The sequence below is a fragment of the Rana temporaria genome, chromosome 10, assembly GCF_905171775.1.
Source record: "Rana temporaria chromosome 10, aRanTem1.1, whole genome shotgun sequence".
Lineage (NCBI taxonomy): Eukaryota > Metazoa > Chordata > Amphibia > Anura > Ranidae > Rana > Rana temporaria.
Genome location: NC_053498.1, coordinates 63937938 through 63961541, shown reverse-complemented (window position 1 = coordinate 63961541; position 23604 = coordinate 63937938). Strand labels below are relative to the sequence as shown.

General features: G+C 44.1%; 1 protein-coding gene across 1 annotated transcript in view; it reads left to right on the top strand.

Moving 5' to 3' along the window:
- LOC120915835 (general transcription factor II-I repeat domain-containing protein 2B-like) overlaps positions 1-23604 on the top strand; it is a 43068-nt gene that overhangs the window by 4147 nt on the left and 15317 nt on the right. The window contains exon 2 of the mRNA XM_040326641.1: positions 5703-5792. Coding sequence (XP_040182575.1) covers positions 5703-5792 — 90 coding nt within the window. The remainder of the gene's footprint in view (positions 1-5702; positions 5793-23604) is intronic.

Sequence of the window (23604 nt, the reverse complement as noted above, 5' to 3'; positions counted from 1 at the left end):
ATATGATCACCCAGACCAAACGCTTCATCTGCGAAAAACACGAAACAGGAGTCCTTCCACGTTATCCCCAGCATGTGCCAATGCCAAGCCACCACTCTGGAGCCGTCTGGAAAACTCGGTCTGGGCAAAGACTCCACCATCCGACATCCGGCCATTCTTCCCCAGGTCCAAATATAAAAACTCATATGTTGCCGACCCCACTTCTTCCAGAAAGAAGTCATTCTTGTGACGAAACGGCGTAGGGAGGAGCGACGTGCTGACGTCACCACGATCCATGCTGTCTACCCGGAAGGACGAGCAGACAGCAGAGCCGGCCGGCTATACTATTATCGATCGCACTTTTTATACTGTTTACATGTGAGTGCAATACCTTTTATACATTAAATATTTTAAAAACGTTATTACACCATGTGAGTGTTTTTCTCCTCTGGGTCGCATCTATGGAGAGAGTTGGTCTGACATAGAGGATTGGTGATACAGGAGAGAGAGTGGCAGCCTATCCAGGACCCTTATAGACCTATGTCTTACATGCTTGATTATATTCTTGCTCTGGTAAGCAGCTGATACATAAGTGGTGGTGGATTTATCATCTGATTCACAAGATTCTTAACTGGATATTTTACTTCACCCATTCGGAGAACTTCCTGTCACTTTTTGCAATCCTCTGTGATACATCTTATATGGACTTTTTGCACTAATCTTTTTTTCAGTTTTTGCACTGGGATTTTTGTGTACTTGAAACATAATTGATGTTTTATGTTGATTTAATTTGCAGCGCAGCTTTTCCTTTTTATATTGTATTTGTGTGTGTATCTTACATATAAGTTGCAGCAGCATTTTTTTATTTTCTTTTATTTATTTATTTATTATTATTTTCCACATATTTTCTATAGTGTCATCACTATTCCATTTATTAGACCTGCGCAGTATCTTCCTATTATTTTACTTAACTCTATTAGTCCGAGATTATTCTACATAGAGAGAAAAGATTTGACATTATAGAGAGAAAAGATTTGACATTATAGAGAGAAAAGATTTGACATAGAGAGAAATAATCGCTGCTGGAATTGGGTGGGAGAAGTAAAATAAAAATAATGATGATGATGAATGTTATTGGCTGATTGTAACCAAAGAGGAGGAGCAGTAAAATAGCTAGAACTAACTTGACAATTCAACATGAACGACGAAGATTCAACAAAGCATTGAAAAACATACAAACGTCAAATCTGTCATTGAAGCCTGATGCCGCGTACACATGGTCGCTTTTATGTCTTCTGAAAAACGACAAAAAAAAAATTCGAGCATGCTTCAATTTTTTATGTCGTTTTTCCCAAAAGTCGTTTTTTGTGTCATAAAAAATTATTAATTATTTCTTTGAATTTACCCACAAGGAGGTTGTTGTACCTTGTTAATGTCAAAATTGTTTTGGGGGAAATGGGTCTGCCCACTCACTAATGATCTCTCTATTTTAGAAAAAATACACATGGTCAAATTTGTACGACAAAACAAAAATGCATTTATTCTGGCCGAATAAAAAATTAGAAATTATACAATGGTGGCAAACTAAAATACAAACTTAATAAAAACAAAGATGCCAAGGAAGGCAGCACTTGAGAGCGTGCTTGAATTTTTAAAGACAAGGGTCCACCAAGCCAACAATCCAGGCTGGACTTCTTCTTCCCAGCAGCCTTCCCTGCAGCCTTCCCTGCAGTCTTCCCTGTAGCCCGAGTCCTCGGGGGCTGGGTTCCTGGAGCCGAGGTAGTGCCAGGAGCCAGAGCAGGCTCAGGAAGAGGAGGAGCAGGAGAAGGAGCAGGAGAAGGAGCAGGAGCAGGAGGAGTAGCAAGGACAGGAGAAGCAATCTGCACAATGTCGGTGTCGTCATCGAGCTGCCCCAGTGACGCCATGCTTATGGCCTTGAAGATGAGGAGTTTGCAGCGCACACGCTGGCCCCGCTCCAGATTTTGTAGCTTGGCTGCAATGAGCACTGCGAACCCTTCTTCAGTGGGTGGCTCTGGGACGGCCGCAGTTGCTTCGCGAAGCATGGCCTGGGTCTCCTCCTCCATTTGGCAAAGCCTCCTGGCCCTTTTCACGGAAGTGCGGAGTGGAGGGATTCGGGAGATGGTATCACGCCGGTGTGCCTCCTGGCTCCCACTGGGGCCTGCCGCCTCCTGGCTCCCAGTGGATTCTGCCACCTCCTGCCTTGCAGGTGTACCTGCCTCCCCCTGGCTCCCTGTGGGGCCTGCCTCCCCCTTGCTCCCTGTGGGGCCTGCCTCCCCCTGGCTCCCTGTGGGGCCTGCCTCCTCCTGGCTTTGCTCTGTCTGTGTATAAAAAAAAGGGACATAGTTTATTTGTTGTTTTCATCAATCACACACATTTTTAAAATCATAACATATGCAAATTGAATGCTAATATATATTACACACACAGGGTCGCTATCCATAATTATGTGGGCCCTTACACAGCTTCAGACATGGTCCCCCTGGAGCTGGGGGGGTTGCTTCCGGCTGAAATAGGGAAGTAGGGGGCCTTTATCCAAAATAGAGAAGTAGTCTATTTTGTGACGAATTGATTTGTGGCAAAAAGGGTGTTTGACATCCGGGACCCCTTCCAGGTGTATTGTGTTACCCCCCCTAATGGCATACCAGAAAATGACACACAATCATTCAGACCCCTTCATTTTTCTATCTTGTCCCCATCCTGTTTTGCCACCACTGTCTATTGATATGTTCAACACTTTTTGTACATTCCCTTAGAATTTATAACACTAGTAACATCAATTTGACATCATTATTATACTTTGATTTTCCAAAATTGTTATCAAAATGCAATACCTGGCTCCATGGGTCACAATCAGGGTCCTCCAGGAACTCTTGCTCTTCCTCCGAGCTTGCCTGCTCTTGCCTGCAGGGAAGACTGGAGGATTGGCTGCAGGGAAGATGGGAGCTACCTCTTGGGGGAAGGGTAGACAGGGATGGCCTGGCCTCAATGTGGTCGTCCAGGAACTGCAGCTGACCCTAGTACCACAGGGTAGGCTTGTAGATGGAGTCAGCTGCAGCCCCAGACCTCATTGAGGCCAGGACTTGGACCCGTTGGGCCCTGTAGGTGCCCCTGATGGAATTTATTTTCTGCTTTACAGTCTCTGTGGTGGCGTTGGGGACCCTTGTCTTTACAAATTCAAGCAGGCTCTCTTTTGCTTTATTCCTGGCATCTTTGTTTTTATTAAAGGGGAGTTCCACCCACAATTTCACTTTTTAAATATAAATACCCCTGTAATACACAAGCTTAATGTAGTCTAGTAAAGTTAGTCTGTAAACTAAGGTCCATTTTGTTAGGTTGTTAGAGCATTTAGTTAGTTTATAATCTAGAAATAGACCGTGGCCATCTTAAGTGTGGGCATCATGAAGCCAGACTGTATGACTTCCTGGATTTCAGCCTTGCAGATCTCGCACATGCTCAGTGCTGCACAAGCGATGTAATAGGTTTCAGTCAGGTTTCCATAGCAACGGGAGTGTCAGAGGAAGTTGCCGCCCCTTCTCTATGCAAATAGGCTATTTGCAAGGACTACTGGGATACATGATGCCTATCCCAGAAACACTTGCGAATAGCCTTGTGACTTAATAGCCTAGGCTAATAAGGAGGAGGAAGTAATGACGGACTACAAAATAAAGGTATTTACAAGCAACAAAATAAATAAAAATTATCCATTCTGAACACTATGGCCCCGTACACACGACCAGATCGATCCGCTGGGATTGATCCGCGGATCAGTTCCAGCAGATAGATCCGGTCGTGTGTACGGCCTAGCGGACATTTTCAGGCGGATAAAAATCCAGCCGACGGATTTTCAGCGGATAAAAATTTCTTAGCATGCTAAGAAATCTATCCGCTGGAATCCTGTCCGCCGGACTTATCCGGTCGTCTGTACAGACTCACCGGATAAGTCCGTCCGATCCCATCCCTCGCATGCTTCTTAATGATTCGACGCATGCGTGGAAGTATTTACCTTCCAGGGTCGCGCACGTCGCCGCGTCCTTGCCGCGGCGACGGTGCGGCCACGTCACCGCGGATGTATTCCGCAGAGATTTTGGTGTGTACAGCCATCAAATCAAAATCTGCCAGAGGATTTATCCGCTGGAAACGGTCCGGCGGACCGTTTCCAGCGGAAATCCTCTCGTGTGTACAAGGCCTATGAGATTAGGGCATGCAGCACAGACAAACAAAAAATGGGTGGAACTCCACTTTAAGTTTGTTTTTAGTTTGCCACAGAACAGGATGTTCCTTCCATCTCTGGATGAATTCGGTCATGAACTCGGCATCTTTGAAGAGATCCATTATTTCTGTAAGTCAAAGATAAAATCAAAAACCTAATGTTAGTCAAGCCACTACTACTAATAAGCTTTAACACCATATCTAGCCCACAAACTCATCCACTGTTCACTATAATAAAGACAAAAATACAGTTACGTACCGTCGTTTGAAACGATCGTGACTTCCGCTTTCTTCCACAAACTCTGAACGCCACTTTCAAACACGTCGGATCCCTTTTTACACTACGCACGCGTGACGCTCCGCACGATACCCCGCCCCTGACGTTCGGTCTCGTTCTTTCCCCGCTCCTTCTCTCTCATTTTGTGAAGAAGAATTATGGATGAGCAGAGCAATATGGCTACTAACTCGAGCCAGGAGGCAGGCCAGGCCCAAGCAGCCAGAAGAACCAGGTGGAGGTACAAAGCCTCCAACATGGCCTTCCAGGAAATGGTGGAGATGGTCAGCATTTTAAGGAGGGAGGACTATGATGCCAAACATGGCCCGCACAGGCATCCCAATAAAGTAAAGGCCGCAATAATGGAGAAAGTGATCAGGAGGCTCCATGAGAAATTTGGGGAATGCAGGAGCAGAGAGCAACTGCGAAAAAGATGGTCAGACCTCAAGTTGAGAGAGCCCGAGCAACTGGAGAAAATAAAAAGAGTGATTAGAAGAAGAAGTAAGTAATTTTCATGTGTAATCATTATTTGGGTGTGTTCTTTGTGCCATGTGGTTTTTCTTTCAGGTTGAACTGAATTGTGTTGATTGTGGGCACAATATTTGGTCGTCGGAGTCGTCGTTCATTCGATGACTTTAACTAATAAAAGTCGATCTTTGTGAGAAATGGCATCATGCCTATTTCGCATGGGCTGATGGGATTTAAAACACTGTATCAGACAAAAAGATCGTCTTTTTCTTATTTTTGATCGAACGAACGACAACTCCTACGACCAATTATTGGATCCACAAACATGAAAGTTGCAACATATTTGTGGGTTGAGGTGACATCAATTGTGGAATTGATGTAGATGTTTTCCTAAGTAGATTTTAAGATTAAATACTACCTTAATATACAGAAAAAGGAGTGTCTGCTCAGCAGTTGGTTACACATGTGGACTCAGTAGCACAATTCTTTGTCACAAGAACAACCTATGTAGGGTGTCACACAGAGGTGAGCTGATCCAGTGGTTACTTAGTTAGCTTCCATGTAGAAAACTACACCAAATCTCCAAAGAATTTAAAGTGCATTGGGAATGGCTAAAATACTTTTTTCTTGTTTTAGAAGGGTTTTTAAAACCAACTATCGTCCCATCATTTTAGTAAAAAATATATTTAAATTTTCTTTCAGGCCTCTATAATCTTTTAAGGTCATGTTTACCTTTTCTTCAATCTCGTAGGGCACAATGAAGCAGCAAGACAGGAGACTGAAGAAACCCAAGGCACACCCCCGAGGGATGTTGACGAAGGGGAACCCGCCACAACATCCGGTAAAGTATCATATACCACAGCTTCAGGTAATGTAGGCCTACATAATTTTAATACATGTTTTGGTCCCACATTTCAGGAACAAGTCGTGCTGGTGAGGGACTTGACACATATAGTGCCCAGCTCTTGATTGCAGAGGTGTTGTCGTGCAGGGCACAAGTAGAAGACATCTGTCTTGCATCATGAGAGATTCGGGAGAAAGCAAAAAGGCTGTAACAACAGCTAAAAAATGTAATTGATGTTTTGGGGAGGGTTTGATTTGTTTTTATTTTATTGTTTGATTTTTGTTTGATTATGTTTTCAAAAAACCTTGGGGCAGATCCACTGATACGCCGGCGTACTTTCAAATTTCCCACGTCGTATCTTTAGTTTGAATCCTCAAACCAAGATACGACGGCATCTGGGTTTGATTCAATACTTTGGCGTTCGCTGGGTGGAGTTTGCGTCGTTTTCCGCGTTGGGTATGCAAATTTGCTTTTTCCGGCGTATAGTTAAAGCTGGTATTTTGCGGCGTATAGATAGACTTGCCATGTTAAGTATGGCCGCCGTTCCCGCGTCGAAATTTGAATTTTTTTTTGCGTAAGTCGTCCGTGAATATGGATGTAATTCACGTCTAAGTTAAACAAATGACGTCGTTGCGACGTCATTTCGCGCAATGCACGGCGGGAAATTTCGTCCCCGCGCCAAATGAACTGCGCGTTCATTTGGCGCGGGGACGCGTTTCATAAAAAAAAAAAAAAATTGATTTTATATTTGTATAAATGAAACAAATAAATAAAAAAAACTTGATTTTATATTTGTATAAATGAAAAAAAAACGAAAAAAAAAACTTGATTTTATGTTTGTATAAATGAAAAAAAAAAAACCTTGACTTTATATTATGTTTGTATAAATGAAAAAAAAAAACCTTGGGGCAGATCCACAGAGCAAGTACGCCGGCGTATCTACTGATGCGCCGGCGTACTTTCAAATTTCCTGCGTTGTATCTTTAGTTTGAATCCTCAAACCAAGATACGACGGCATCTGGGTAAGATCCGACAGGCATACGGCTTCGTACGCCTTCGGATCTTAGATGCAATGATTTGGCGCCCGCTGGGTGGAGTTTGCGTCGTTTTCCACATCGGGTATGCAAATTAGCGATTTACGACGATCCATGAACGTACGCGCGGCCGTCGCATTTTCTAACGTCGTCTGTAGTCGGCTTTTTCCGGCGTATAGTTAAAGCTGGTATTTTGCGGCGTATAGATAGACTTGCCATGTTAAAGCGGGGGTTCACCCTTAGAGGGCACTTTTCCCCCTTAGATTCCTGCTCGTTATTACTAGGGGAATCGGCTATTTATTTTAAAATATGTGCAGTACTTACCCGTTTACGAGACGCATCCTCTCCGTCGCTTCCGGGTATGGGCTTCGGGAATGGGCGTTCCTTCTTGATTGACAGGTTTCCGAGAGGCTTCCGACGGTCGCATCCATCGCGTCACGATTTTCCGAAAGAAGCCGAACGTCGGTGCGCAGGCGCAGTATAGAGCCGCACCGACGTTCGGCTTCTTTCGGCTACGAGTGACGCGATGGATGCGACCATCGGAAGCCTCTCGGAAGAATGTCAATCAAGAAGGAACGCCCGCTCCCGAAGACCCATACCCGGAAGCGACGGAAGAAAATGCAGCTCGAAAACGGGTAAGTACTGCACATATTTTAATATAAATAGCCGATTCCCCTAGACCGAACGAGCAGGAAGCTAAGGGGAGATTTTTTTTTTTTTTTTAAATGGGTGAACTCCCGCTTTAAGTATGGCAGTCGTTCCCACTTCGAAATTAGAATTTTTTTTTTGCGTAAGTCGTCTGTGAATAGGGATGGACATAACTCACGTCTAAGTTAAAAAAATGACGTCCTAGCAACGTCATTTAGCGCAATGCACGGCAGGAAATTTCGGAACGACGCATGCGCAGGTCATTCGGCGCAGGGACGCGCTTCATTTAAATGAATCACGCCCCCTACCCGCCGATTTGAATTCCGCCGCCAGAAATACACTACGCCGCCGTAACTTAAGGCGCAAATTATTTGAGGATTCGAAGATCCGCCAGGTAAGGTACGGCGGCGTAGCGTATCTCTGATACGCTGCGCCCATCTAATTATCTGTGGATCTTGCCCCTTGATTCTATATTTGGAAAAATGAAAAAAAAAAAAACTTGATTTTATATTTTTAAAATGTAAAAAAAAAATACATTGATTTTATCTCTGTTAAATAATAAACATATTTGTAAGATCAAAAATGTGTGGCTAGTTCTTTGTATCAATGCTGACTAATAAAAGAACTCCGGTATATTTGGGGTGGTAAGATTGAGAATGATGGGTATTTAGTACATCCCAAACACATGGCTCTATGAGAACCTAGGAAAAAGCTACAAAAAACAATAATAAAAATGCATTCAAATAACAAACAAATTAGACTGTTTATTGCAGAAAATAAAAGATTTTATTTAGCCAAGATCTGGCATTGGAATGGCCCCCCTCCCCATAAAATATTCAACATAGGCTTGCCGCACTGCACGTGCGCTTTGGGGGGCCAAGCCTGTATGGCTAGCCTCACAGGCCGCCTCTGGAGCTAAATCAAGTGCCTTATCAGGCAATACAGTCAAATAGTTTGATGAATGTCTTCGTAGGAAATTATGAAGAATGCAGCAACATAAGATGATGTGGTTCCATTTGTATTCTGCCAGGTTTATAGCAGTCAAGAACAATCTGAATCGGCGGGCCATGATTCCAAATGCATTCTCTACCACCCGTCTTGCTCTGGCCAACCGATAATTAAAAACCCTCCTCTCAGGGGTGAGGGTGCGTTGGGCAAATGGCCTCATGAGGTGGGGACCCAAACCAAAAGCCGCATCTGCTAAAAATACGAAGGGCAGACCCTCTTCGTTCTCCTCCGCAGGTGGCAATCCAAGGTCCTCCGACTGAAGCCGTTGGGCGAACTCGGTCTCAGCAAGACATGGATGGATGGGAGAGTTTGCATAGAATATCAAAAATGAATTAAAAAGTGTTTTCCGGTTGTGGTGCTCAGATACAGTTTAGTTCCGCTTTAATGTGATTCACAAAATTATACAACATGTGAACGAATAAAGTCTTTTAGCTTCATACAATAAATCAAATACTGTGTACAGTCTCCAATTCCTAATCCCCTTTATTTCTTCAGTAAAATCACTTCAAACCACAAATGAAAATACTCTGTGACTCCTGCCTGTCCATCTTAAAATAGCTTCCTTTACCTTAGTGCAGTCCTCCTTCACTTACCGCATCCTTCGATTTTGCTTTTAAATGTCCTTATTTCTTCTGAGAAATCCTCACTTCCTGTTCTTCTGTCTAACTCCACACAGTAATGCAAGTGAGGCAATAGAAGGAGGACTGCACTGAGGTAAAGCAAGCAATTTAGAGGAAACATTTTTTTTTCTTTACAACCCTTTTAAAAAAACCTCTTTAAACATAAATGGCCAGTCTTAAAATGCAACAATGTGCCATCTTTGTATTTTATCAACAATTCTGTGAAAGGAAACACTTATAGCCATGCTGTTTCCCACACCTTCAATGAATAAACTCACCAGAGGTAAATGACCTTACTAGATATTCAGGTCAAAATGCACTTTTTACAAATTCCTTTCATTCACTTGTTATCTGTTAATCTGCTTCACTATTGCCTCAAGCAATGCCAAAATAAATAGAACTTCACAAACACTCAGTTTTATTAAAATCAAAAATGCTAATGCTCTCAGAGCTGCTGGTATTCAATGACATTTACTTTGTTTTTTCCTCTCAACTTTATTGCTATCACATAGGGGATCAACAACCCCCTATGTGATAGCACACTTTAATGTCAGGTTTTCATTTTTGAAACACCAGGGATCTGTTAGACCTCTAATGTCTCCCATGTCCTCCACTAAAGCTAATAGAGTAAAACTCTGGACCAGAAAGGTATGTAAAGCGATCAGATACTTGATGAGCTCCCTCTGCCCTTCCCTACCATGCAGGTGGGACTGTGGAGTCTGGTATACATGGCATATTCCAGTGGTAGTGATAGTATTCAGGTGACTTTACAACCACCCAAATCACTTCTACCTGAAAGCCGACAGTTGGCTTGACCAGACTACGCAATATAGCACCCAGGAGTGTGTTTAACCATTTGCAGACCGACCGCCCACAATGTACTGCGAACGCCCACCCCCCCCACACAGGCAAAGCAACATACCTGTAAGACGCTGCCTTTTCTGGGATTAGGGCGCATGCATGCATCCCCCCAACCGCCACCCACTGTGATTGTACACAGTGGGAGCCTGTCGGCAATTCACAGCCAATGATTCACGCCTGGGACCTGCTGATCGGCTCTGTACAATCACAGCCCAGAACTATGTTTTGAGAATCAACATAGAGCTCTGTACAGAGGGAACAATCTCTCTGTTTCTCATCCCTGCAAAGCAGGGATGAGAAACTAAGAGATCTATTAGTAAAAGCAGCATACTTTATATATTTTACACATAGTTGGGCACACATTTAACCCCTTGATGTTAAGCCCTTCCCAGGCACTGTCATTAGTACAGTGACTGTGTATAGTATTATCACTGATCACGGTATTAAACTCCCTAGCGGTATTCCCGAGTGTGGCTCGGGGTGACTTTTCATTACCAAAATCTGTAACCCAGAGCCACACTGGGGATTATAACGCAGGATCCAGGCAAAGTTACTTTCCTTGTCCCCAGGATCCTGACATGTCTCCCTGCTGTGTCCACAGTGTCAGGGCTGGGCTCAGCCCTTCCTTCTCTTTGCTGGCAGCTCAGCTGTCAGCTAATAGTCAGCTCCTTTCTCTCCACAGTGACTCACCTGTTGATGATCCTGCTCGTCAGCTCTGCCTACTTAATGCCTTCCAGTTAAAGGAGTTGTAAAGGATTTTTTTTTCTGAAATTACTGTTTACAGGTTATAGAGACATAATAGTTAACTGATTCCTTTTAAAATTGATTAAAACTAGATAAAAATCAATCATATAATATACCTCTAGTTTTGTTTTTGCATCTAGTTTCGTTTTTGCATGTTATCCTGCCTCTGTGCATGTACAGAGCCATAGAGCAGTGATGGTTTGGAAAATGAAACTAGAATCTCCCAGTACTGTGGTCATCAGGAAACAGACAACCAGGAAGTGTCCAGAACAGAGAAGAATTACAGCAACATCAGAGCAAAAACGAACAATGAGGAAGTGAAGCCAGGACTGCAGTAAGGTAAAGGAAGCTATTTAACTAAAAAAAAAAAATCCTTTAGTGACCCTTCATTTTGCTCTCTGCCTTCGCCTGTGTTAACATCACAGGAGACTTTCTCCTGCATTCCTCTTAAAGACCTGCTTGACTGACGTTCCCTCTGGCTACAGATCCTGCTTGCTGTACTACTACCTTTTAACCGATCCGGTTACTGAACTTTGGCTATATTTTGACTATGCTTACTCGGTTTACCTTTTTATTTTTATTATTAAACAAGTGTGGTTTAACTGTACTTCTGTCTCGGTCTGATTCATGGTTTCTGACACACAGGCTGTGTACTCCACTCGATCTATTACAGTGCCGGGCTCTGTTCCCTGCGAACGCCGCAAGGCATGGGGACGGAGCCCAGCGCCAAATTCAAAAAAGTGTAAAAAACATAACACATACAGTACACTGTAATCTTACAGATTACATTACTGTATCAAATAATTTCACATCCCCTTTGTCCCTAGTGTTTTGTCCAGTGCCCTGTATGCAGTTTTATACTATATAAACTGTTCTTTCTGCCTGGAAACTTGAGATTGTCCAAAGTAACCAAAAAGCATCCCTATACAGCAAAAGCGGTTTTAGACCAGCTAGAAAACAGCGATAATAAATTAGAATCACTTGCAGATTTGAGCGATAGCGATTTGTGGGGAAATTCGGCATCAAACACTGAAAGTAATGACAGAGACAATTCTGAAACTAAAAAAATGTCAGTGTTTTTGATTTGATTACATTATTGAATACATTTTATTATTATTATATTATTATTATTTGTTTTGTAATTATTTGTAGTTGTTTATTATATTAAAATTTATGATTTTGTGTTTTAAACGTTAATATAACAGGGATTTCTACTAGACTCTTGTTTGGACAGATTTAAGTGTGATATTCCTAAGAATTACAGGTCTACAATATAAAACGCCAAAATTCCATGCAAAACAATTGTACTGCTTTCAGCATCAAATATCAGACATAATCATACTGCCAGGGAGGTTAATGTCAGTGGTGATGTCAGTGGCAGTTAGATCTCCACAGTGTCAGTTTTAGATTGCTCAACATACTATTGCGGTCCCATTATAAGTCACTGATCAATGCCATTAGTAGTATTAAAGAAAAATAAATTCCAGTGTATATTTATAATAGTTTGTAGCCCTATAACACAAACCATTCAATATACACTTATTGGGATTTATTTTATCAAAGACATGTAGCAGAATACATTTTGGCTAAAATTTATGAAGAAATTCGATTTTTTTAAATTTCTTATTGAATATGTTGTGTAGCAGAAAGTAAAAAATATTGGGCTCCATTCACTAAAGCAGATCGCATGCAGTATTTAGGTGTCTGGACACACTTTCCCCAAATATCACATGCAGTCCTGAAACTGTCAATTCGCTATGCTGTTTTGCGGTGTTTACCACAAAACTCGGAAAACGCTTGGTAAATACATCATGAAAAGACTACTCAATTCATAGAAGGAAATAACTATTTAAATGTATGCAGTAATTAATTAGAGGTCTAGGCATGCAGTATTTAAGGAATGTAAAAAAATAATATCCACTTTTGAGTAGTCTACCTTTTTGGATCAGTTCTCTCAATGTATAGAAACCTAAATATGGAAATATGGAAAATCCCTGAGGTTGATTTACCTAAAATATAACTAAAAGGAAAAACTTTTTTTTTTAGTTTTGGATAGAGTCAAGGTGTTTTAGAAAAGGGTTTTTATTGGTGTCTGTGCCCCCATTAGGGGGATTCATCCTCTTGTTTACCAGTATCACTGAAAATGAAATGAAAATAAAATCACAAATTTTGGGTTGTCCCCAGATAAGTGAACATCTTCCAATGGGGACATATATGGCAAAAAATGAAGAAAAAAAATGACAGGGGTTATAACCCTCCCTTAAGCCTGGTACACTCTACATTTTATTTCCATGGAACCCCACGGGTTGTCCGATAAATAACTTACAGCTCCGGTTGAGAGCCGCTGTTATAACTATGCAAGGTTAGTCCAGCGATCTCCCCCACTGAGCTGTTGTGTTCTGACAGGGGGATGGGCGCCCCACCAGAATACTGTGATCAGCGCTCTCTGCCATTGGCTGAAAGCGCTGATTGGGAGTTGGTAGGTTGCTGGTTTTCCAGCATGCACGTCTGACAGAAGCCGGCCGAACTTCTGTCGGACAGACCAACCTACACACGGGCAGAATGTCGGCCTGTATTTTTTTGTACCGGCAAATGTCTCCCGACATTTTGCCTTTGCTTTCAGGGCTTTACTTTATCCAAAATGAAAAACTTTTGCCTACAGTTCTACTTTAAAGTGGATGTAAACCTGATTCATGAAATTTGAGCTGGGCACATATATCTGCAGTATTTTGTAATCTCTCTTTAATGAGTCAAGTCTTATAGGTCTCTTCTGAACGGTTCCTCTGTTATCAGCCTGAGAACTGTTGACATATTTTTTGACTTTTTAGACAAAAGCAGCCTGAATCTTTTGTCAAAGGAGGTTGCTAAAATAGAGTAGCAGAGAGCAGCTCCTATTACAAATTAGCTCTGAGAGTCTCTGCCTATGATGAGAGGGGGTGTGTGCCTTTCCTCCAATCAGCAATTTTAGCTATCTTGGCTGATCACACTCTGGGGCTGATTTACCAAGCCTTTACTCCATGACTCATGGAGTAAAAGCAGGAGTAGCAGCCGTTTTGACATTTACTAAAGAAATACGCTGCTAGTGCAGTGTATTTCCCTAGTTACTAATGTGCTCCGTGCGCCCAGGAGAGGGTGCATTGTGCACCAGTACAGACCTGGCGCATGGCACATTGAAATGTAAATTGCGGGGGGTTTGGGCGGGAGTTTATTAGGGGGGGGAGGTGGGGGGATGCAGGGGAAGTGAAGTGACATGTGTTTGAAAGTGTTTGGCGGGCCGAATTGAAAGGGAAAGTGTTTTTTGAAAACAGATCCCCGTACGCTTGCACAGTGCGCCTGAACCTCGGGAGGTTCATTTGCATACTGGGCATGCGCAGAGAGAAATTTCGGCGCTTCCCGTGCGCCTTGTCAGTACGCCGTGAAAATCTTGGTAAATACCAAGCGGCGTACCCGTGAATGCGCTGCGTGACGCGGCGCACGGGAATCTCCGAGCTGTTTTCAGCCATGAAGGGGAACTCCGCGCCAAATTTCAAACTTGAAATCGGCGCGGGTCCCCCTTCAGGGCTACATTGGGCTCTTAGGCTTGGTCCGGAACGTGAGGGGTTAAACCCGCGCCGATTCGGCGCGGGGGTCCCCCCCAGATCCAAACCAAGCCCTCATCCCAAGCACGCAGTCTGGCCCGGACAGGAATGGGGGTGGGGACGAGCGAGTGCCCCCCCCCTCCTGAGCCATACCAGACCAGGAAGGCACCGGAAAGACCGGGGGATAGGCGCCATCCCCCGGCAGAAGACCCCGAAGTCCGGATGCCCCCCCCCCTAATGTAAAAGAGCTTAAATGGGGTGGGGGCATCCGGCGGAAGGCTCCGGAGAGGACCGAGGGATGGCGCCCTCCCCCGGCAGAAATCACCGAAGCCCAGGGTCCCGGCGGAAGATCGGGAGAGAAGAAACCCCCCCTTGTAAGAGAGCTAAAGAAGAAAGGGGGGGCTCCGGAGCTGATTAATAAAATATTTTATTCTGTGTGGTGTTTTATTTTACTTTACACTTTCCCCCATGTGAATGGGTAGAGGTACGATGTACCCCATACTCATTCACATAGGGTGGGGGGCCGGAATCTGGGGGCCCCTTTATTAAAGGGGCCTCTCAGATTCTGATAAGCCCTCCGCCCGCATACCCCGACAACCAACGGCCAGGGTTGTCGGGAAGAGGCTCTTGTCCCTATCGACATGGGGACAAGAGTGCTTTGGGGTGGGGGGGCAGTGCCCCCCTCCCCCACAGCACACACTCCCCCATGTTGAGGGCATGTGGTCTGGTATGGCTCAGGAGGGGGGGCGCTCGCTCGTCCCCACCCCCATTCCTGTCTGGCCAGACTGCGTGCCTGGGATAAGAGCTTGGTCTGGATCTTGGGGGACGACGACCCCACGCTGTTTTTTTTGCGCGGGTTTAACCCCTTATGTTCCAGACCAAGCCTAAGAGCCTGGTATGCACCTGGAGGGAACCCACGTTATTTTTTTTTTGGGGTCTGGAGTTCCCCTTCATGAACAGCGATCTGTCATTTACACATGTCAGTCCCACCCCCCCCTTCAGTTAGAACACACCCAGGGAACATATTTAACCCCTCCCTCGCACCTAGTGTTAACCCCTTCCCTGCCAGTGGCATTTTTATAGTAAGCAATGCATTTTTACAGCACTGATCGCTAGAAAAATGCCAATGGTTCCAAAAAAGTGTCCGATGTGTCCGCCATAATGTCGCAGTACCGATAAAAATCGCGGATCGCCGCAATAACTAGTTAAAACAAAAAAATGCTATATTTTGTAGACGCTATAACTTTTGCCAAAACCAAACACTAAACGCTATTTGCGATTTTTTGGAACCAAAAAGATGAAGAATACGTATCGGCCTAAACTGAGGGTTTTTTTATTTTTTAGAATATATATTTTTGGGGATATTTATTATAGCAAAAAGTAAAAATAATTCTTTATTTTTTAAAATTGTCGCTCTATTTTTGGTTAGAGCTCTAAAAAAAAAAAAAAACGCAGAAGTGATCAAATACCACCAAAATAAAGCTCTCTTTGTGGGGAAAAAAAAAGGTTGCCAATTTTGTTTGGGAGCCACGTCGCACGACTGCGCAATTGTCAGTTAAAGCGACGCCGTGCCGAATCACAAAAACTGGCCCGGTCATTGACCAGCAATATGGTCCGGGGCTCAAGTGGTTAAAAATTAACAAAACACTAAAGTTAGCCCAATTTTTGGGGATAATGTGAAAGATGATGTTACACCGAGTAAATAGATACCTTACATGTCACGCTTTACTATTGGAAACACTCCTGGCAATGGGGCCAAAATTCATTCCGTGAATATCCCCATAGGCGACCTTTTTCTTTTTTTTCCAGGTTACCAGTTTATAGTTACAAAGAAGGTCTAGTGGTAAAAGTATTGCTCTCGCTCTAACGCACGCGTCAATACCTCACATGTGTGATTTGAACGATGTTTATATATGTGGGCGGGACTTGCGTGATTTCAATGACCGGGCCAGGCTGGAAAGCATGAGATCAGGGGAAAAAAAAAAAAAAACTCTCATGCCATTGCAGCTTTTTTCCTACATGTGTGATGAACTGAGTCTGCTCAAACACGTAGAAAAAATCCTTTCTTTTTAAAAGGTGAAAATCACTTGGATGGTCATAGAGCGTGGGTTGGGTTAATTAACCAGGTGTAAGCTCACCCACACTAGAGACTGCAATTTGTTCATGTGATTTCAATTGCTTCATTACTAGCACATGTTATAAAAACCGTGCATCGATCAGTCCTCAGCTGCCCTCATAGGGGCAGGCAGAAATGCTGTTGCGGAACACAAATGTGGTTTGTTGCATGGGTTTTTATTTTGCCAATGGTTTTTGTTTATTTTTAAATGATGTTTACTTTGATGTATTTGTCTCTGTGGCCTTATTTTATGACAAAATTGTGAAGATGTTGCGACTTTAAATCTGTTTATTTTGAGTTTTGAAATGTATTTTTGTTTGTGTGTGTTTGTTTGTTTATTTTCTTTCCTTGTTTTGTTGACCAATAAAAATTACTTTAAAATTTTGAAGTTTGTTTTTTGTTACTTTTTCATGCAACATATTTTGACAGCTGCAGCTGAACTAGGTTAGGGCCTAACAAATTAGGTGTGATTTTTGTCTAAGCTTCTTTCCTGGTGTGTAATCATGAAATGTGTGGGGGGGGGGGGGGCTATTGGTGGACAGGCTTGAAGTGCTGATTTACAGCACTGTGCTTAAATCTAGGGCAAGGCAATCCTATTCTAATTGTGGGTGTTTGAGGGAAGCCAAGTGAGTGTTAGAACCCCTGCTTGTGGTTTTTTTTTTTTTGGGTTGAGCTTTGTGTCCCTTTTCTTAAAATTGGCTTCACTTCCTGTCACACAGCTGAACAGGAAGTGAGGTTAAAACCCTACCAGTGTCTTTTCTTGGGGACACAGGTCAATCTAACTAGTGTCCCCATTAAGCAAATTGAGACCCAAATCATGGGTCTTCAAACTACGGCCCTCCAGTTGTTCAGGAACTACAATTCCCATCATGCCTAGTCATGTCTGTGAATGTCAGTGCATTACAAGGCCTCATGTGATGTGTAGTTCTACAACAGCTGGAGGGCCGTAGTTTGAGGATCCCTGCCCCAAATGATTATTTAGTTTGGGGTTTAGTAAAGGCAAAGCCACTCTGCAGTACAAGCATAGTTGCTGAAAATCAGAGAGGAAGCACTGATGGTTTTAACATCCAATCCTGTAGAAGCAAAGTTGTTTTGTTTTCTTCCTTGCTTTGCACTTGTAGTGCAAAGTGGATTTGCCTTTAGTAAATGGACCCCAAAGTCCAAGATCCCTAATAATTTGGGGTGTACACCGCAAAATGCTAGAGTGCAATTTACATAATGGGAAACTATTTAGATTGATCTCTGTGTCCCCAAGAAAATATATTAGTAAGGTTTTACCCTCACTTCCTGTTTGGCTATGTGACAGGAAGTGAATGAATTAGAAAGGGTGAAGACACCTCACAAATGTTCTCACTATCAGGGGTGCAGACATCCCCAAAAAAATGAGCAGATAATACTTATTTGCAAATTAATAATTTTTTAGTTAACATTGGGTGGTGTTTGTGGGGTGCTCTAACACACACATTCTTACATAGCCACGCTGTATCCTGGCCTATTGGCATGGTTATATTTTCTTAGGGCTCTCAATAAAACTGTATGAAATTTGTGCTTAAACTGTCTAGAACTATAATCAACACGTTTTATTTTCTTTAATTTTAATTTTGGATAGAGTGAGGGAGGGTTATAGGCCCTGTCAGTTTATTTTGTATTATCTGTGTCCAATTGGGGAGATTTGCCTTCACTTCCTGCCCCATAGCCAAACAGGAAGTGAGAGAAAAACTATGCAAATTAACCACTTCCCGCCCAGCCTATGGCCGATTTACGTCCGGGAAGTGGTTACACAATCCTGACAGGACGTCCTGCAGGATTTCATGCCACGCGCGCCTGTGGGGGCACGCAGCGTGGCGATCGGTGATGCGGGCTGTCAGTCTGACACCCTGCATCTCCGATCTCGGTAAAGAGTCTCTCACGGAGATGGAGACTCTCTACCACGTGATCAGCCGTGTCCAATCACGGCTGATCACGATGTAAACAGGAAGAGCCATCGATGGTTCTTCCTCACTCGCGTCTGACAGACGCGAGTATAGGAGAGCCGATCGGCGGCTCTCCTGACGGGGCGTTCGCGCTGATTGTTTATCAGCGCAGCCCCCCCTCGGATCACCACACCGGACCACCAGGGATGCCCACCCTGGACCACCAGGGTGGGCAAAAAAAAAAAAAAAATATGGAAAAAAAAAAAAAGCATTAAAAAAAAAAGAAAAAAGATGCCAATCAGTGCCCACAAATGGGCACTGACTGGCAACCTGGGAAAATCAGTGCCACCCCACAGTGTCCATCAGTGCCACCCCACAGTGTCCATCAGTGCCACCCCACAGTGTCCATCAGTGCCACCCCACAGTGCCCATCCATGCACAGTGCCCACCTATCAGTGCCCACCTGTGCCACCCATAAGTATCCATCAGTGCCACCCATAAGTGCCGCCCATGAGTGCCCATCTGTGCCGCCCATGAGTGCCCATCAGTGCCGCCTATGAGTGCCCATCAGTGCCGCATACCAGCGCCGCCAATCAATGCCACCTCATCTGTGCCCGTCAGTACTACCTCATCGATGTCCATCAGTGCCATCTCAACGGTGCCCATCAGTGCCGCCATATCAGTGCCCGTAATTGAAAGAGAAAAACTTATTTACAAAAAAATTAACATAAAAAAATAAAAACGTTTTTTTTTCAAAATTTGCAGTCTTTTTTTAGTTGTTGCGCCAAAAAAAAATTGCAGAGGTGATCAAATACCAACAAAAGAAAGCTCTATTTGTGGGGGAAAAAGGACGCCAATTTTGTTTGGGTACAGTGTTGTATGACCGCGCAATTGCCATTCAAAGTGCGACAGTGCTGAAAGCTGAAAATTGGCTTGGGCGGGAAGGTGCGTAAGTGCCTGGTATGGAAGTGGTTAAGGGAATCCAGTGCCCCCTTCCCCCCCAGAACTAGTGTGTGGGTCCCCTGAAAATTCCTGGGCGGGTCATACAAAAACAGGGTGTGACCTTGACAGGAAGGGTGGGTCATTTTTCTATTAGGAGGTGCAGATATGTAGTCAGGCCTAGGGCAGCACAAAACCTAAATATACTACTGCATATTAGGGCTTTTTTAGACCGGATCCGATTTACAGCGTGTTTTTATATTGTGGGAGGAAACCCACGCAGGCACAGGGAGAACATGCAAACTCCATGCAGATGGTGTCACGGGCTGGATTCGAACCAGCGACCCTTTTGCTGCTAGGTCAAAGTGCTATACACTACACCACTGTGCTGAACGAACATGATTGCAGCTGAAAGCATGAGATCTTTTTTTTTTTTTTTTTCAATACCATGCTTTCCAGCCTTATTGACCCCGCCTCTCTCCATAAAGAGGACCTGTCACACACTAGTCCTATTACAAGGGATGTTTACATTCCTTGTAATAGGAAGAAAAGTGATCCAAAATCAAAAAAAGTGTCAAAAAAGTGCAAGAAGAAAAATATGAGGTAAAAAAAACAAACAAAAAATAAAATAACGCCCCTATCCCGAGAAGCTCGCACTCAGAAGCGAATATGCATGTAAGTCCCGCTCACATATGTAAACACCATTCAAACCACACATGTGAGGTATTGACGCGTGCGTTAGAGCGAGAGCAATAATTCTAGCCCTAGACCTCCTCTGTAACTCTGAACTGGTCACCTGTAAAAAAAAAAACAAGCATCGCCTATGGATATTTTTATGTCCCAAAGTTTGGCGCTATTCCATGAGTGTGTGCAAAGCGTGACAAGTTAGGTATCTATTTACTCGGTGTAACATCATCTTTAACATTATCCATAAAAATTGGGCTAACTTTACTGTTTTCTATTTTTTTAATTCATGAACCCTGTTTTTTTTTGGGCCAAAAAAAAAAGGCGTTAGAAAAATTATTGTGCAAATAAAAATAAAAAATGACCGCCACTTTATTCCCTAGGGTGTCTGCTAAAAAATTATATATAATGTTTGGGGGTCCTGAGTAATTTCCCAGGAACAAAATATAATTTTTACATGAAGGAGAGAAGTGCCAGAATAGGCGCAGTATGGAAGTGGTTAAAGTGAAATAATAAAAGTGAAATATTCCTTTAAATTTCATACGGGGGGGGGGAGGGGGTACACGCATGTTTCCCGTGCTTAGAACTGTCCCTGTACAAGATGTCATTTCTGAAGTGAAACAAAAAAAAGGAAGTTTAAAGTACTCATGGCTATAAAGAATACAGTCATTGCTCATTAAAAAAAATAATAATAAAAAAAAAAAAAAATGGGGGTCCCTCCAAATTAAATTACCAGGCCCTTCAGGTCTGGAATGGATATTAAGGGGAACCCCGCCGTAAAACCCCCCCAAAAAAATGGTGTGGGGTCCCCCCAAATATCCATACCAGACCCTTCAGGTCTGGTGTGGATTTTAAGGGGAACTCCACCCCAAATTGAAAAAAATGGCGTGGAGTCCCCCTAAAAATCCATACCAGACCCTTATCCGAGCACGCTGACCTGGCCGGCAGCAGAAAAGAGGGGGGGACAGAGTGCGGCCCCCCCCCTCTCCTGAACCGCACCAGGCCACATGCCCTCAACATGGGGAGGATGTCCCCATGTTGATGGGGACAAGGGCCTCATCCCCACAATTCTTGCCCGGTGGTTGTGGGGGTCTGCGGGCGGGGGGCTTATCAGAATCTGGAAGACCCCTTTAACAAAGGGGACCCCCAGATCCTGGCCCCCCCCTATGTGAAATGGTAATGGGGTACATTGTACCTCTACCATTTCACCCCCATAAAAATGTCAAAGTGTTAAAAATGACAGTAGCCGGTTTTTGACAAATCTTTTAATAAAATCTTCTTTTCTTCTTTCCTTCGGGTTTCTTCCGCTGCTTCTTTCTTGGGTCTTCTCTTCCACATCTTGCCCGACGTGTTCTTCTATCTTCTCCGTCCGTCCTTCAGCCTTCTGGTCCCGCATCTTGCCCGTTGTCTTCTCCTGTCTTCTTCTCCGTCCGTCCGCCAGCCTTCTCGTCCACATCTTTTTCTTCCCCGGACCCAGCGTTTGAATTTGATTTGGCTGCCGTGTTCCCGCTCCTGGGACCCGCCCCCCTCTGACGCCACAGGTAAACTCATATGAAAGTCCGCGTGTGGCATATGTGCGTCAGAGGGGGGCGGGGTCACATGAGTGTGACACGGCGGGAACTTCAATTGGAAGCGGCGGCATCTTCTTCTCCGGGCGGCGCGTTTGAAATTGAATTCCCCCGCCGTGTGACGCTCTGTGACCCTGCCCCCCTCTGACGCACATGACCTTCTAAGGAGTTTACTTGTGGCGTCAGAGGGGGGCGGGTCCCAGGAGCGCAACACGGCGGCCAATTCAAATTCAATTGCGGCGTCCGGGGAAGAAAAAGAGGTGGACGAGAAGGCTGGCGGACCGAGAAGAAGACCGGAGAAGACACAAGATGCGGACGAGGAGGCCGACGGAAGGAGAAGAAGATAGGAGAAGACACCGGGCAGACGAGGAGGCTGAAGGACGGAGAAGACAGGAGAAGACACCGGGCAGACGAGGAGGCTGAAGGACGGACGGAGAAGATAGAAGAACACGTCGGGCAAGATGTGGACGAGAAGACCCAAGAAAGAAGCAGCGGAAGAAACCCGAAAGAAAAGAAGAAAAGAAGATTTTATTAAAAGATTTGTCAAAAACCGGCTACTGTCATTTTTAACACTTTTGAAATTTTTTTTGGGGTGAAATGGTAGAGGTACAATGTACCCCATTACCATTTCACACAGGGGGGGGGGCAAGGATCTGGGGGTCCCCTTTGTTAAAGGGGTCTTCCAGATTCTGATAAGCCCCCCGCCCGCAGACCCCCACAACCACCGGGCAAGGGTTGTGGGGATGAGGCCCTTGTCCCCATCAACATGGGGACATCCTCCCCATGTTGAGGGCATGTGGCCTGGTGCGGTTCAGGAGAGGGGGGGGCCGCACTCTGTCCCCCCCTCTTTTCTGTGGCCGGCCAGGTCAACGTGCTCGGATAAGGGTCTGGTGTGGATTTTTAGGGGGACTCCACGCCATTTTTTTTTTAAATTTGGGGTGGAGTTCCCCTTAAAATCCACACCAGACCTGAAGGGCCTGGAATGGATATTTGCCGGGAACCGCACGTCTTTTTTTTTTTGGTTTTTACGGCGGGGTTCCCCTTAATATCCATTCCAGACCTGAAGGGCCTGGTAATTTAATTTGGGGGAACCCCTACACATTTTTTGTTTTTGTTTTATGAATGAATCCCTTTAGAATTGTCAGAGCCGACAATTCATTATAGCCGCGTGTGAATTTTTAAATGACTTTTTTCCTTCTGAATGTCATTTTGTGCAGGGGCAGTTCTAAGTGCGGGAAAAATGCGCTATTTCACATGCTGACTTGTAGAGACTTTTTTTGTGAATACAGTGGAACCTCGGATAACGAGCATAATCTGTTCCAGGAGAATGCTCGTAATCCAAATTACTCGCATATCAAAGCGAGTTTCCCCATTGAAGTCAATGGAAACAAAAATAATTTGTTCCGCATTGACTTCAATGGCATGTGGCCAGAGGTGGGGGGCGCCGGAGAGCCTGGGAAACTGCTGGAAAGGCCCGAGGACACCTCGGCTGACCTCAGCAAACCTCGGAAAGACTCCATTCCCGAGCTTTTCTGGGGTTTGCCAAGGTCAGCCAAGCTGTCTCTGTTTGGCTTTGGCACCCCCCCCCACCTCAGGCCAAACGCGGTACTGAATACCAATTTGGCCTGAATCCTGCTCATTTTGCGAGACAACACTCGCAAACCGAGTTAGGATTTTTTTTAAATACAGTGCTCGTATTGTGAAACACTCATTACCGTGTTACTCGCAATCTGAGGTTCCACTGTATACTGTAAAAACATATACATAATTTTCTGCAAAAAACTCCCCAATCACTCCAAACATAATACAATGTACATGCATATCACAATGGTCTAATCCCTGGTCATGTCAAATGTAGTAAGGCTACTTACTTACTTTTTCACAATTCTTTTTAGAGATATCTTCCCATTGACAAGTTCCCAATGACATCATTGATATTTTTAGCTATCTACAAGGCAGTAACTCTTCTCAGTGACCACAAGTGTAAGGAGCATTTATCCCATTGACCCTCACACTAATGAATCATGAGTTGTAGATACTCATTTTTAGCAGGGGTTTCCTGAGAAAATGTTTTAAGGGTTCCTCTGTGTTGAAAA